Here is a 16,008-nt window from a genome sequence, read left to right on the forward strand (position 1 = left end):
GCCTATGAAGCAGGGGTTCAGAGCACCCTAAAAGGGCTTTGCTTCTGTCATAGCTGTGGCTTTAGATTCAAACAGAAATCAAGAATTGTGTTTGGGAACCCTTGCTGTAAAAGAGCAGGTTTACTACTTAGGGTACCAGTAGATCCACTTTTTTAACTGGAGATGCCAATGGCATCTGTGGTACACCAACTTTGCTTGGTGCATCAGTTGTGATCCTTTCTTGTAACCTCTTCACTGAACTATCACAATGCAATTATGCAAGGCTAACTGGAACTGACTTTGAGGAACATACTGTGCTGATGCTTAAATAGCTGTGCTGGTAACTGGTCCCATTATTTAAAAGTTCATACTATTACCCATAAACTCTTAAATGGCTTGAAGGGCTGCCTTTTTTGACATGAGCTTGCCTTAATATTTTGTTCATTAGCAAAAACTTCCTGCCATCTAAAGTTAGGTGGATGATGACTGGCGGGGAGGATATGTTTTGTTGTGGTGACTTCTATTTGCAATGCTGTCCCTAGGGAAGCTCACCTAATACCATCTTTGATGTCTGTGATGATTTTTTTAAAAATCTGCCCAGGCCTTTTAGTATGTTGTAAAGTAAGTGTCAGTACTATCTTTATAGCACCATTGAATTTTATTGCTGTTTCTGTGCTTTCAATGTTTTTATGTGGAATTTTTGTTGTATTTATTGTTCTTAAATTGAATACCCCAACTGGAGTCTTGCACTGATAGGTAGTCTATAAATTAAGTTTTAAAAAGTGTTCAATGTTCACCCTTTGAGCACTTTCACCAGATCTGCTATGCTTCTGGGGTGACCGTTTTTCAAAAGATTTGGAAATGGCAGTTCATTCATTTTGTTTTTAGGCAAAAGTTCATCTAATTAAGCTACAGGAACATGAGGTTGTAAAAAAGTGATAACGCTAACTTAGAACGAGGTACTTGGCAAGGCCGCCTGCTATGTCCAATGCTGTTTGCACTCTTACTGGAATCCATAGCTAATCTCATATGAAATAATAATCACATATCTTAGTATCAAGTATGGCAATGAAGAGTTCAAAATTGCACTTTATGCTGATGACAGCAGTGATGGAATTTTCATTCACTGCCTTTGTGAGTGTTTTTAGCACCCTCAGTGAATCCAATTATAAGTAACCCCAACCGAAAAAAGCAAACATTTTCTTATACAAGCAGAAAACAAAGGCCATGCAGAGTAGACACTCAGAAGTACCTAAGACATACCACCAACAAGAAAATAAGTTTCTTTTTTTCGCAAGTGCACAGCACAACTGTTGGAGGCTGCTCCTCAGGTCTGGCACTGCGATTATTGATTTCCTGTTCCAATTCCCACTTGTTCCTGCAACACTGCTAATGACTTCCACAGTAGAGGAACCACTGGGGCTTGCAGATGAGATGGATGCAAGTCAAACAGGTGGGCAGTAGATTGGCTATATTATGCCAGTTTGGTATTATATAGGTTGGGTATCTAGCAAGCCACAGTTAGGGGGGCTAGCTGTCAGTTGAACTGTGTGATGTTGATGCAGATTTTATGAAGCAGCCAGCCACCCATATTCCTGAGTCCTTTGGAATATTGAGCTGCTGATTTTAAACTAGAGTGGCTCCCTAAGCATAATTTGGCTGTTGTTGCAGAGCCACGTAAGATGCATATATGACACTTTACACACATACCCAAAAAAGGGGGGAGGAGAATACCTTTAAAAAAATAACAAAGATTCATAGTTGCCACTGGTGCATTAGCAAACATCTTTGTGGACACCTACCTGTGCTGTAATCCTATATCTCCTTAGCAGAACTCAGTTGGAATTATTTCTGAGTAGACATTCTTAAAATTTGCATTGCATAAAATTCTGAAGTACTTTGAATTTTAATCCTCTGCACTAACCAAACTCAGTTGAACTCAGTGTTCCTTCAGCATATAGGCACAAAACTAGTTTTTATCATTAGAATATTTCTTCCCAACTCTATAGGGTTGCCATATTTCAAAAAGTACAAACCAGGACGTTGTTGAGCTTTTTCTAGGAAGACTCCCAAGGTGGGATTTCTCTGTTTACTTGCCGAAGATCCAGGACATACCATGTTTAGAGTAAGAGAAGGAAGGCAAGTTTATAACTGTTTTGTGGGGGAAATGAAGTATATTTATAATATACTTGTGTAATAAAATACAAAAAAAGTAAACCCACTTATTTTCCTAATCATATTATAAGCTATTTAAGCAATATATATTATCCTGTATAGTTGTATATTACTATTGGAAATAAGCTTTTTTTATTCTAATATTTTTCTCTTCCTTAGTTGTTGGTGTTGGTTTCTTCTGTGGTTGTTGTATTTAAGTATTAACTTTGCTAATTTCCTTAGGGTTCTAATGGTCAGTCTCATTACATATGTTAGAACATCAAGGAATGTCTATATAATTATGATTATAATGCTGCTGTTCACAGACCGCGCTACTAAAAGCTACGCTCAATTGAAGTATGCCTTCGGTGAAAAAGATCTGGCAATGGGAGAAGGTGCTCAGTTATTTTCTAATACAGATCCTAATGAGAGTGAGAATAAAGCTTGGGAGGAGCTACAGCACAACCATGCAGGTTTGAAACTTACATTTTTGGGTTTTGTTTCCATTTACAATGGCACGATTTATAATTTACCTTGCCGATTTTTTACAGTTAATCAACTTAAAGCTTTATTACGACAACAAGAAGAAAAAGAGACTGAAACATCCCCATCGAGGAGGAGGAGAATGTCACCCACAGTAAGCATTATCCTCTTTTTTCTTTTTAAGGAAACAAATAATTACATGCCTGATGGCAAAGTATCTATAGAAGTAGCATTTATGCTGTCACACTTGGTGAATCACATAGACATTCCACAAGGCATTAATGGGCTAGTTAAATGTGTTTATTAAAGATGTAAACTTTTATATTCATTGCTGTCTAGCTTTACTTCAGCCCCATAAATCTGGCCAAATGTATGCAACATGCGCAGAGCCCAGCAGCAGGAAATATATGGAAAGCAAGTGATCTGTATTTACTGTTATTATAATATGTGAATAGAACACCAACTAAAGTCTGATGGTGTTCAAGGCAGAGGTGATGGAGTTCTGAGCTGCTCATGAGAGCCTTTTCATGCAGTTAAAGATCTGAGAGCCCATTCTAGTGTGTGTGTGTAATTATTATATTATATTATATATTATATTATTTGCTCAGGGGGTAGAGGCTGTTTGTAAAATGTCGTTTGCAGGTTGTTTAGAAGAATACTTAGACCTAATTTTTGCTCCATTGGAGCAATACTCAGCCTATCAACAGCAAGTAGACCATGTTGTCCCAGAGCCAGAGGTATCTCAACAAGGATTGCTTCCATCTTGTCTGGATTCACTTGCAACATATTAACCTTTATCTATCACCTGAGAGAAGGAAGCCTGCTTGTATAAAAGTATTAATATCTGAGGAACAAAGGGCCAGGTAAAATGAAACTAAAGTCAACAAATGAACACTAGTGCTGGCATACTCTCTATTTTAAGAGCTTATCCTAAGAGTAAAGTATTTATGATCTTCTAAGCACTCTTAATGAGCACAGAAGAAAACCTGGCTTTGATTCACTAATCTTACTAGATATCAATTGCAGATAACACTTAATGTAAGTTATTTAATTTTAAAGCATTTGTTCAACATAAACATTGCTGGAGAGGGTCTTGCTTATAAATGCTTACTGTGCCTAACTGATTTATTTTCTGCAGAGAACATCTAATGCTACAGATCAAAATTTGCCTGCCCTTTGTGATCTCATTTCTATCATTAATGACCAGTCACAATACATTAACCACTTAGAAGCTGAAGTAAAGTTTTGTAAGGTATTGTACATTGTTCTTAACCTACTTATTACTTGTTCTGTCATGTGGATTACATTGTATACATTCAGAATTGAAACAAAACACAAGATAGATTATGCCATCTATTTCCTGTTGGTTAGAAGCAGACCTCAACCAAAAGATACAATTTATCTTCAATCAAACATATCTTAAATAGGAACTAAACACATAGAAAAAAGGACTGTGAGCATTATGTGACAAGATGCTGGTACATTTCTATTCTTCAGCCTCTTTAGTTGCATCCTTATCATGGTAATTGCATATCCAATTGCACACTTGCCCCACAGCACACATGTACTTGCAACCACATATTCCTCAGTTGCACACATGCCATATACATGCCTGTCACTATGTTCACATTTAACACTTGCAAACTCGCTGGCCTTCTCCAGATGACCCATGAGCATTTATCCTGATTTGCTTGCACAAATCTTATGTGGAGGTTAGACTACATCAAGCCTGTTTGTTTGTTTGTTTGTTTGCAGGGCAGTTATACAGCAAGGAGCATTCATCCTGCATTCATCCTGATTTGCTGGTGGGAAAATCATATGTTGAGCCCAAACTTTTCAGTGCATTCCCTGACACTTTCCAAGCCAAAAAAGTCTGTTTCTTTTTTTAAAGTGGATCTGTTACGTTTAGGCAACAGAGTGCTTTAATCCACATTAATTATTCTGGCCTAAATCTCTAGTATAAGGTTGAATCCCTGATGCAAAATACTGACAGTCTGGAGGTGGCCAGTGAGTCACTGAAGTAGACATGTTTTCTTTGCAGGTTGCACTTATTACTTCTTGATCTTTTGACTAAGATGAAGTTAGTGTAATTTGCGCTTGTGAGTCTTTGCCTCTTATTCTCTGCTCAGCCCTAAATAAGACATGCTTCTTCAGGTTATATTCATGACTTCTAAGGGTTTACTGATTTTGAGCTCTGGATACAGAAGGTTCTGTAAAGCTACCTAAGCACTGCCAGAGTAACTTCAGATAATAGAAATATGCATTTTACAGTTTTAAGGAATGCAAAGTATCTATGCCTGGGCTGTTCTTGCTTTCAACATACTTTTTTTTTTATTGTGCTGCAGTCTGGTAGTTGAGAATAATCCTTTATATTCCAGGTAATGCTCTTCTGGTGTAGAAACCTTCCATCCATGTTGGAATTAGCCTCATAAGTGACTGAAATGTCTGACATTTGATAAACAATGCTCTCCCCAAGCAAAAACATGTTTCTTCACTATGTATTTAATCAGATTTTATGCAAAAGTGGACATTAATCTTTTATGCTACAGTCAAGGGGACCTGAACAGATTTGAGAAGAGCATTTCATTGCCGCATTTAAAACAATTTCATTACCATCCTTTTTACAGTATACATATTTGACTTTATAGGAGGATTTATCTGAACTGAAGTCTCAAATATGTACAGTTGTGCTTGAAAATGAGAAACTCCATGATAAACTGGAAGTAACAGCAGAGCACACTTTGAGAGAACAAACCCTTCTGGATGCCTCAGTAAGTTTTCTGGAATTTATATATGTCAGTTTATATTGATTATATACAGCTGTACTTCAATAACAAATATTTAAAATATATGGAACTTGAAAATACAAAAAAAAAGTATAATATCCAATAGCCACACAGCTTATTTTACTACAGTCATACCTCGTGTTGCATTCCGCTCTTGTTACGGACTTTCAGCTTGCGAACGTGACAAACCCGGAAGTGTTTACTGTGCAGTTTAGTGTGCAGAAGAGGCACTCTAGTTGCGGACTTTTCAGGGTGCGAACGGCACCCCAAAACGGATTAAGTCTGCAACTAGAGGTACCACTGTATTTGTCATGATCTGGTATGCACAGTGTTTTTATTCTTTTTACATAGAAGTGATATGCACTGAAAATAAAAGTGACTTTTGCTAGCCATAGGTGAGTGCTAAATTAAACCCACCCACCCCAATCACCCTTTGTTCTTTCTAGCTATACTTTTTCCGACTTGGAAGCAGAAGCACATAATTTTCCTTCCAATCATTGCACAAGCTGGACGTAATTTCAATTGTTTGGCTTTTCTGCCCCATCTCCCCAATACAGTCCTGAACAATTTCTTCTGGAAATCACGCAACCTTTAAGAAAAGACATGGGATATGTTGCCAGGGTGGGTTGCAGTAGAAGAGGGCAGCTTGTGGAAGTGTACTACTTGCATAATATTTAGATGCAACACAACGCTATTAACATGCTCTTTGTGTAACTTCATAGGATATCCCATTTTCATATATTGCGTAATGTTTTTGTTTGATATATGTATAGATATGAAATGGGCACAGACACTGAAAAGCTATTGTTCCTGTTTCAGGGAAATACAAAAAATGCCGGTGGTGATGATTCTCATGTTTGTGAAACTGCCAAATCGTCTCATATCAACGAGCAGGCTACAGCAGCTACATTTCTGGTCGATAAATGGCAGCTAGAACTGGTCAGTGCCTATTAGAAACCCACCAAACTATTCATATGGCATTATTTTATTTACTCTTCTGGAATAGGAAATTACTTAAATGTCATCACAGAGAATTATGGATAAAACAAATACTTTTAAAGTGACCAACATAATACAGTTGGATCCACAGCTTGCAGAAGGGAGCTGGCAGAAGCTGATATTTCTGTCTCCTCCTTCCCCAAGCATCTCCCCAAAGCCTGAGGTTTGAAGACCCTGCTCACTTGGGTAGACGGTTGCTTGGAGGCTGAGGAGGAAAGTCAGAATGTCGGAATTCCAAAAATCTGTTGGAAGCTTGCAAACAGTGCCCAAGAGAACAGAGGGAGGGAAAGTTAGCTTCTGACAGTCACTTTCTTTGGACCTTTCTCTCAAACTAATCAATAACATGGAATGTAACTTTTGAGTTGGAGAGAACTCTTCCTCTGTATACAACTGGAGAGTTTCCTTTCTGGATCTGTTCAATGTCCTTCAAATTCAGCATTCTGGTCTCTGGCAGGGGCTGATCAGATGTGCCTGGAAACCTCACAGACATGATGCTTGTCCTCCATACTGAGTAACCAAGATACAGGGAGGAATTCAACATTGTGCATCTTCTGATCAGTCCATCAGTGCAAGCATTTTAAGTTAATTGATTTAATGAAAAGAAACTATTTGCCAACTGTTGCTTGATAGAATGTTTTAGCAAAGTAATAATAATAATAATAATTTTTATTTATACCCCACCCTCCCTAGCCAGGAGTGGGCTCAGGGCGGCTAACAACCAATAATAAAAACAAGTTGATTGAAATACAACTTAAAAAACAAAATTAAAATACAAGTAGTAGTATCTTTAATAAAATCAAAGATGTTAACACATGAAATTTATTTCCACATTAGTTCAGGCATGTTACATGGCCCCTTCTGACAGTGTCTCACCCCACCCCACAGTCTCCCCCCTTCTTTCTATTTTTTGTAGTGCCCAGGGCTACAAAACAATTGCATTGTTACTATTTTTGTGATATTTTTATTATGCTTGTTTTAAGATGATGATGATGATAATTATTATTATTATTATTATTATCATTATCATTATTATTATTATTATTATTATTATTATTTATTTATATCCCGTCCTCCCCAGCCGAAGCCGGGCTCAGGGCGGCTAACAACAATCAAATAATCCAACATTCTAAAAACATTTCATTATAAAAATTAATTAAAATCAAATTGATGGCAACCGTTAAGCAAAATTCTGTGCAGATTGCCAGAGGAGGGAGTCAGGCTGCACCCTGACCAAAGGCCTGGTGTAACAGCTCTGTCTTGCAGGCCCTGCGGAAAGATGTCGGGTCCCGCAGGGCCCTAGTCTCTTGTGACAGAGCGTTCCACCAGATTGGAGCCGCAGCCGAGAAAGCCCTGGCTCTAGTTGAGGCCAGCCTAACCTCTCTGAGGCCTGGGACCTTCAGGATGTTTTTATTTGCAGACCGTAAATTCCTCTGTGGGACATACCAGGAGAGGCGGTCCCATAAGTACGAGGGTCCTAGGCCGTATAGGGCTTTAAAGGTTAAAAGCAGCACCTTAAACCTGATCCTGTACTCCACCGGGAGCCAGTGCAGCTGGTATAGTACCGGATGAATGTGATCTCGCAGCGAAGACCCTATAAGGAGTCTCGCCGCGGCATTCTGCACCTGCTGGAGTTTCTGGGTCAGCTTCAAGGGCAGCCCCACGTAGAGCGAGTTACAATAATCCAGTCTGGAGGTGACCGTCACGTGGATCACTTGTTACTTACAACAAAGATCTGTTGTTACTGTAGCTTCCTCCAGTATTCCTTATTTATTACTATCATGGGTCTCCTCGGTTACTTTGGTTTTAATATGCCTTTTAGCAAATGGTTCATTTAGAGCCTATTTTTCTGTTTGTGTGATTGGTATGTCAGCTCCCACACATTCCATTATGACCCTCATGAATATTCATTGCTATACTGCAATTTGCTGCCCACACCCTTTTATAGGGCTGCATAGAATGTATGTGTTCTGTGTTGTTTTCTCCTTCCCATAGTCATTCCTCCCTACCATCTTTACCTTTTTCTATTGTGGGCATGCATGCATGCAGGAAATACTTGTGTGTGCACTTGACAGGAAGGGAGGTCATGCCGGGTAGAATGGACAGATCCATTTCTGTAGTGACCCCATGCTATTACTGTGTAAGCTCCTTACTATGATGCAATACAAACAAACTCCTCCTTGCTAGTTTTGGTAGGTGGGCTCTAAAAAATGTTTTTGCTATAGGGTCTAATAGGTTGTAGCCTCTGTTTTTAATCCTGTAGTGTTATGACTGCCTGTGATATATTGATTTGAAATGTTTTTACTAATATTCTGTTATTGTCCTTATGTTGTTTATATATGTTATATGGTCTTAAATGCTGTAGGTCATGGTAGGAAAATACTATATTTTGAATGGCTGTTAATGTATACAAAATTCATTATAATTTTATTAAATTTAAAAAATAGGTCTTTATTATTATGATCAGATTTCTTGACATGTCTCTTACTTGTAGTTAAACAAGCCACTGTATTTATTTTGTTTTAAAGGAAAATCTAAAATGTCTCTATCAAGAACAGACAGAAGCACTTGAAGCTCAGGTTCTTTCCCTAAGGTAAAAAAAAAATCTTTTCACTTCAGATTGGTATCTGCCACCTGAATGAATTTTGTTTTGTTTTGCCTCATTATAACTATCCAAAGTTTAGCATAATAAAACGATTTTTTTCCATCTCTGCCGTGCTAAGCAGCTGGTCCCTTACCTTTCTCTCCCTGATCTGGCCACTGTGATCCACGCGACAGTCACCTCCAGGCTTGATTGTTGTAATTTGCTCAACGCGGGGCTGCCCTTGAAACTGACCCAGAAACTCCAGCGGGCGCAGAATGCCACGGTGAGGCTCCTTATGGGGCTCTTGCCACGGGATGATATCCATCCAGTGCTATACCAGCTGCACTGTCTCCCGGTGGAGTACAGGGTCAGGTTTAAGGTGCTGGTTTTAACCTTTAAAGCCCTATGCAGCCTAGGACCCTCGTACTTATGGGACCGCCTCTCCTGGTATGCCCTATGGAGGACCTTACGGTCCACAAACAAAAACATCTTGGAGGCCCCGTGCCTCAAGGAGGTTAGACTGGCCTTGACTAGGGCCTTTTTGGCCCTGGCCCCGGCCTGGTGGAATGCTCTGTCGCAAGAGACCAGGGCCCTGCAGGATTTGACATCTTTCCACAGGGCCTGCAAGACAGAGCTGTTCCCCCAGGCCTTTGGTCGGGGCCCAGTCTGGACCCCCCCTTTTTTTTGTTATAAGACCCAGTATGTAAGTGGCCTACCTAACCCTTTGCACTGGCTCATGTAAGACCAGCACAAACAGTTGGGCCTGGTGAGCACTCAGATAAGGGGAACTCTGCTTCTGTCTTTCTGCCATATTGATGGTCTTTTATCCAGGCTTGTTTCTTGCTTATAGTGTTGTATGTCATTTCCTTTCTAGAAAAGAGTTATCAGAGTCTCAAAAAAAGTGTGAAGATCTGAGTGGAAGATTAAAGCATCAGCATTTGCTCAGTGCAGCAAGTAGTTCCATCAGAGTTGGTGGCCTTTGCCTACAATGTGCACAGCACGAAGCTGTTCTTTCCCAGACACATTCAAATGTCCACATGCAAACCATTGAAAGGCTAACAAAGTAAGTAGCGGGATAGTTAAATCCTAAATTAAAACAATTTATTGCAAGGTGATTTTTAACAGTGTTTAAGTCATGATTTGGGTGTCATTTGCTGTGAGGTTCTGCACAAACTCCATTAAGTGTAAAATCCATTTTCTCCAAGGTCACCTTCCTTTCCACCTCTCTCACAACAGTGTGCTTTAGTTGTTTGCTGAAGTCTCGGAGGAGACTTCATGAAGAGAAATTTAAAACTTTGGATAGAATATCGACAAAACACATTTCATGGGTGTTTCTCTTCCTTCTTAGCCCTCTACAAAACCATGTTCCTTGAAGCATAACATAATTGTGCTTTTATTTCTGTGTGGCCAGGTAACTTTTATAGCAAAAGCAGGAGAATTCACTTCAGTACTTTGTTTATGTTGTTTATTGCTTTGCATCTGACTTGAAACCCATTTCCAGGACTTCAAACCCCTGTTGTGCTTATCGGTCATAAAGCTAGTATGAAAAGGATTTTAGAAAGGTTGCTGGTGAGTTACTTCAGATATCTCTGCTCCACTCTGGGAATGCTGAGCCATTCAGGCTGCCAGGCTCTCTCCATCATATTTGTGCATCTAGGTTTTTATGGTCCCTAAGCTTATTTTTCTTACCTATGGTTCTTTTCTCTCCCTTGATGCAACAAGAAGTATTCATACAACATCTCTAGCGGGTAAGAACTTAATTTACATAAAAAGACCCAGTGTCCATCTGGACACCTAACAAGAAGATGGGAGAGGCATCCTAAATGCAAAGAATCCAAATTGTTAAATTTTTCTGTATACTTTGAGAATCACATTAACATAGGATTGCACCTTGAATGTAATAACTCTATGGTAACTCAAGAGAAAGTTCCATTGAAATAAGTGTGATTTTCCTGTAAACTTCAGTCTGTCAGTTACTGACTGACTTCAGGATCAGTCTGTCAGTTACTGACCAAGGGCTTGCATGAATAACCATTCACCATCTCTGACATGCATATCTAATAATCTAGGTCAGAATTGTACATTTGAAAATGTGCATGGTAGTATTGCTTTAATCATTGGCAACAAGCATTTTGCCTGCCTTGCATGTGTGGCTTATTCCTGTTCTTCCCTCCCCATTAAACATATGCTGTACATCACAGAGAATAGTTGATTCCTTAGTTTACATTCTGTATGCATTCCTTTTATATTACTCTCTTTTAAAGTCCTAAAACAGAAGTGATGAAGAATCCTAGACTTTTTGGTTCTGTGCTGCAGATTATACAGCCTAGTGAATCTGTTCTAGAGTTGAAGAGATTTTCAGTGCAGTTGCCCATATTCAATACTGTATCCTAATGTGGAATCCATTCTTTATCATTGCCATAATCACGATTCTATTTTGCTGGATGCATTGAACTTCATGTATTTATTTTTTCTTGACTGTGTGTGTTTGCTATATTGTGTTTTGGTGGGATGCTACCCAGTTTGCATAAATGGTGATGTGGTACCTGTTACTACTACTCAGCACATCGTGAGAACTCACATCATAATATAAGTTTCAAAACGTTGCTAAAATTAAACACTGATACTCATTTTAAGTGGATTTTATTTCCTTGGTTAATTTATATATTTATTTCCTTTTTTAAAAAAAAAACAGTGAAAGAGATGAGCTAATGGCAGCACTTTCTTCAGTCAGAGTAAACCTAAGTGAAATGCAGCAAAGGGAATCTAACGCTTATGAACAAGTGAAGCACGCTGTACACATGACGGAAGAAGCCAATTTGGAAAGAACTAAGGTAAAATAGCACTACTTTAGGCATGCCTAAGGATATACTTCTGATTATCACTTGCTTGGGCAAATAATAGAGAGACAGTTACCTTCAAGTCTACTGTACCGGAGATGTCTGGCTAGCTGCTTTACAAATCAGAATGCTGGATTAGATGGGTCTTTGGTCTGATGTGATACGGCTGCTCTTGCAGTTTTGTTGGGGTTGTGAGCCTTGTTAGATACTAAAGCAGTGACTGACTCTGCTTTCCAGATGTTTCATTATCCCTAACTAGTGCCTGTGCTGGCTGGGACTGATGGGTATTGGAGCCTAGCAACTTCTGGAGGCCCATGAGTTAGCAACCCTTCACACTATAGCAAATATTACCAAGAGAGAAATGCTACTAAATAAAAATTACTGTGCTGCTCTGGCATAAATCAAGTGATATTTCCTTTCTTGCCCATCCTTCAGTGAAGTGCCTGTGTTCTCTCCCCCCCCCCCACGCTCTCTATTGCATCTCTCACTCCCCAAATGTTGATTACTACGATACTTCCTTTATGTTTGTTTCCTTTCCTATCCAAATAACATTTTGATATGGAGGGGAAATGGGCATGGTGTATTATAAAAGTTGACTAATTGAACAACTAAGTTTCTTACACCCAACAGAATAGAACCAGTCTCAGAAATATATGTCTTGGTTTTCATTCATCTTGAGAATTAAGAAAGAGTGTGTGTTAAGTTGGTTTTGCCTCCCAATGCCATATTTCAGATAGTCTCCACTCATATTCCTTACAGGGCAAGTATTACAGTTTTCTTAGAAATGCTACTCCGTTAAGTCCTCTCTGTTCAAATCAGGTTTTATGAACTTTGCTTGCTATTGGTCAGGTTTCTAAGCTTTCAGAACTCATACAAGCAGTGAATAATTTTTATCATCTATTTTAGGGTGCATCGTGAATAATATTAAACAGCTTTAAAAACATTTATGGTAGTGAGTTGTCTTGATAATGAGTGCCATCTGCTGTGTAATTAGTGAATTACCTCTAATTGTGAGAGGTTTATAATCAAACATAACTTTCATGAGAGAGAAGATTATATTGTATAAACGGGAAATAATTTTCCCATACTATGATTTCAAATAAGTTCTGAAAAGAATACAAATGGCCTCAGTTTCAAGACTTGAGGTTTGATTGTTTAAAATATTTATAAATCATTCAATGTTTTTAAAATCTTTTAAGTGTTCTACATAAAAATAGTAAACAATAACTTTAAAACAAAAATGCAACATCGAACAGTATTATTGTTGGCATCTATCTGTCTCCAGAGACAATGGAGTGCACCTCTGGGGTGAAGTCAAACCACTGGAGAATCGCAGCACCTGCTGTGGCTGCAGAGACCAGTAACCCATAACTGCTGCCTCCCGCATTGTTTTTGCTGCGTTAGCAGCACTCAAATGACCTCTCCAGGGCACAAGCCTGGGCAGTGTGTTTGGAGGTTTTGGACTGCCCAGACAACAAGACCTCTCCCCTCTCAGCCTCGCTGATATGGTCCAAAGGAAAGTAGAGTAATATGTTTGGCACCAGCAGGAGTTGCCAGAATGATTGAACACTATCCAACTGTCTTAGGGAGTCCACTCTGGATTTGTTTAGGGTTTACTCTTAGTATTTTTGTTTCCCAAAAATGTCCTGCAAGGCGGATGCTAAAACAGTATAAAAGGATATAAAAACAGGAATTCATGCAAATAAAAACAGGATACGGCCTAGGACCCTCGTACCTACGGGACCGCCTCTCCTGGTATGCCCCACAGAGAAACTTACGGTCTTCAAATAAAAACATCTTGAAGGTCCCAGGCCACAGAGAAGTTAGGCTGGCCTCAACTAGAGCCAGGGCTTTTTCGGCTGTGGCTCCGACCTGGTGGAACACTCTGTCACAAGAGACTAGGGCCCTGTGGGACTTGACATCTTTCCGCAGGGCCTGCAAGACAGAGCTGTTCCGCCAGGCCTTTGGCCAGGGCACAGCCTGACTCCCTCCCTCGGCAGTCTTCGCGGAGCTCTGGCCCAATGGTGGCCAGTGGCTTGAATTTAATTAATTTTATAATGAATGATTTTAGAGTGTTGTTTGTGTTGTACTTTTGTATTGTTTTATTGTTGTTAGCCGCCCTGAGCCCGGCTTCGGCTGGGGAGGGCGGGATATAAATAAAAATTTATTATTATTATTATTATTATTGGTCAGGGAGAGCCTAGGCAAAAAGATATCTTTAGAAGACTTTGAAGCAACCAATAGTTGCTGCTTCATATACGGCTGCAGAAAGAGCGTTGAAGAGTAGAGGGGTCCATTTTCAGGTCAAAGTACTATGACATACTGGAACATGCAATACCATGAGTAGAAGTTCCCCAAGTGATCTAAGTAATCTTACATGTCTATACAGTGGCAGACGGTCTGTTAGGTAACCTCGTCCTGTTCAGGGCTTAATATGTTTACAGCAAGGCATTAAACATGGCCCAATGGCTGATTGAGGACTCTGTGCTTCATCAAGGGTTGTATCTAATGCTGCTGTGGCAGCAACATAAGACTTCTCACTCACACAATAGAGCTTCCCGTTGCTATCCTCCAGAGCAGATTTTAGGGGCACACAGGGGGCTACAAGGGGGACAAGATGAAGCCCTGTTTTGCAGTGTTCAGAACAACCCTGTGCTATTACTTTTATTTTTAAGGCCACATGTAGACAAACACAAAACTGCTGCAGGCAAAGCCCATCAAATTATGTAAACAGTGTTTGAGGATGCCATGTGCAGAGTAAGTTGCTTGAGGATTCCATGAAGCAGTACCAGCCAGTGACTCACTTACAGAATTGAATCTGCTTCTGTTCTACTCTGTCTTGGTTAGAATCACATTCTTCATTAAGTGGATCAGTGCCTGCAAAGGAACTCAGAGTTCCTTTATTTTGAACAGTTGTGTAGAAGAAGGTATTTTTAATTTTGCACAATAAACTGTAGCTACCAAAATTTCCTGTTGTGCATTGCTACTAAAAGGATATAGGAGCTCTATTGTCCTTTGCTTTAGGTTACGCTAAAGAGAAGCAAAAATGGGGATCCCCCAGTGGGCATTAGGAACCCCCTCCCAGTGGGTAATGTGTTATTCTTATTGCCTGAAGCAGGAAAAATGTTGTCGCGCCACAGGAAGCTCTGCAAATACCGCTCCCTTGAAGTTTCAATTCATTTCTCTTGCCTTGCTTATATAGTATTTGCCTAGTTCCTGTTCTAGCTTGCTATTTTTCTCTTCTTGCTCATTCTTGCTGTTTTTCCTCACGGTTTAAAAGAAGCTAAGAAATACCTGCCTTCCCATTTAATAATTACAGTCGTACCTTGGTTCTCAAACAGAATGCGTTTGAAAACCAAGACACGGCTTCCGACTGGCTGCAGGAGCAGCGTCCTGCAGCCATTCGGAAGCCACAGAAACCGCGCTGGATGTTTGGCTTCCAAAAATCATTCGAAAACCAAAACACTCACTTCCAGTTTTCGATCGTTCCAAGGTGTTTGGCAACCAAGGTATGACTGTATTTTAGAAATGCTTGTTTTTACGATAATGCTAGTGTCACAAAAGAAAATCGATTTGCTTGTCAAGACTACAACTTCACTAAACTTGCTCTGAGATTGTAACCAGGCTTATGCTCTTAAGAAAGCATTGGGTAAGAGTACAGCAATTATATTTATGCTCAGAAAGTAAGTTTCTGAGGCTGCAAACCTGTAAACATTTACCCAGATGTAAGTCTCATAAAAATTCAGTGGAACTTATACCTGAGTAGACTTGCGAGTCTAGTTTTCATTGCATGCTTTGAGTGAGATGTACAGTAGTTCCTCCGGTTATGTAAATCTCTCGTTACGTAAACTCCAGGATGCGAAAGCGGCAAACCCAGAAGTATTTGCCTGGGTTTTGCCGCACGTGCATGCGCAGAAGCGGTTCTCAGGTTGCAGAAATTACGGGATCCGACCGGACCTCCGGAACGGATCCCATCCGCAATCAGAGGTACCACTGTACTTTGAAATTCACAGTGAATATTAGCATGCTTGCAGCAAAATCCTGTTAAGCATATAGTCCATTACTGATCTAATTCTGTTTGGCAGTCACAGTGATTGGTTCTCTCTTATGGTCCAATTTTGAGCAACAAGTGGTTCTTGGGAAAGATTTACAAAAGTTATCTCTATTCTTCAAATATACTATGCAT

The 16,008-nt window shown here is 39.7% G+C and overlaps 1 protein-coding gene across 6 annotated transcripts in view; it reads left to right on the forward strand.

Annotated features, from left to right (window-relative positions):
• The window catches only part of SDCCAG8 (SHH signaling and ciliogenesis regulator SDCCAG8), a 102,230-nt gene that overhangs the window by 2,947 nt on the left and 83,275 nt on the right, over positions 1–16,008 (forward strand). For all 6 annotated transcript variants that reach the window (XM_053382676.1, XM_053382673.1, XM_053382671.1 and 3 more), the window contains exons 2-9: positions 2,460–2,606; positions 2,685–2,770; positions 3,755–3,868; positions 5,265–5,387; positions 6,222–6,341; positions 8,927–8,991; positions 9,857–10,045; positions 11,678–11,816. In XM_053382676.1, coding sequence (XP_053238651.1) covers positions 2,519–2,606; positions 2,685–2,770; positions 3,755–3,868; positions 5,265–5,387; positions 6,222–6,341; positions 8,927–8,991; positions 9,857–10,045; positions 11,678–11,816 — 924 coding nt within the window. In that variant the 5' untranslated portion in view covers positions 2,460–2,518. The remainder of the gene's footprint in view (positions 1–2,459; positions 2,607–2,684; positions 2,771–3,754; positions 3,869–5,264; positions 5,388–6,221; positions 6,342–8,926; positions 8,992–9,856; positions 10,046–11,677; positions 11,817–16,008) is intronic.

Source organism: Podarcis raffonei, chromosome 3 (assembly GCF_027172205.1).
Source record: "Podarcis raffonei isolate rPodRaf1 chromosome 3, rPodRaf1.pri, whole genome shotgun sequence".
NCBI lineage: Eukaryota > Metazoa > Chordata > Lepidosauria > Squamata > Lacertidae > Podarcis > Podarcis raffonei.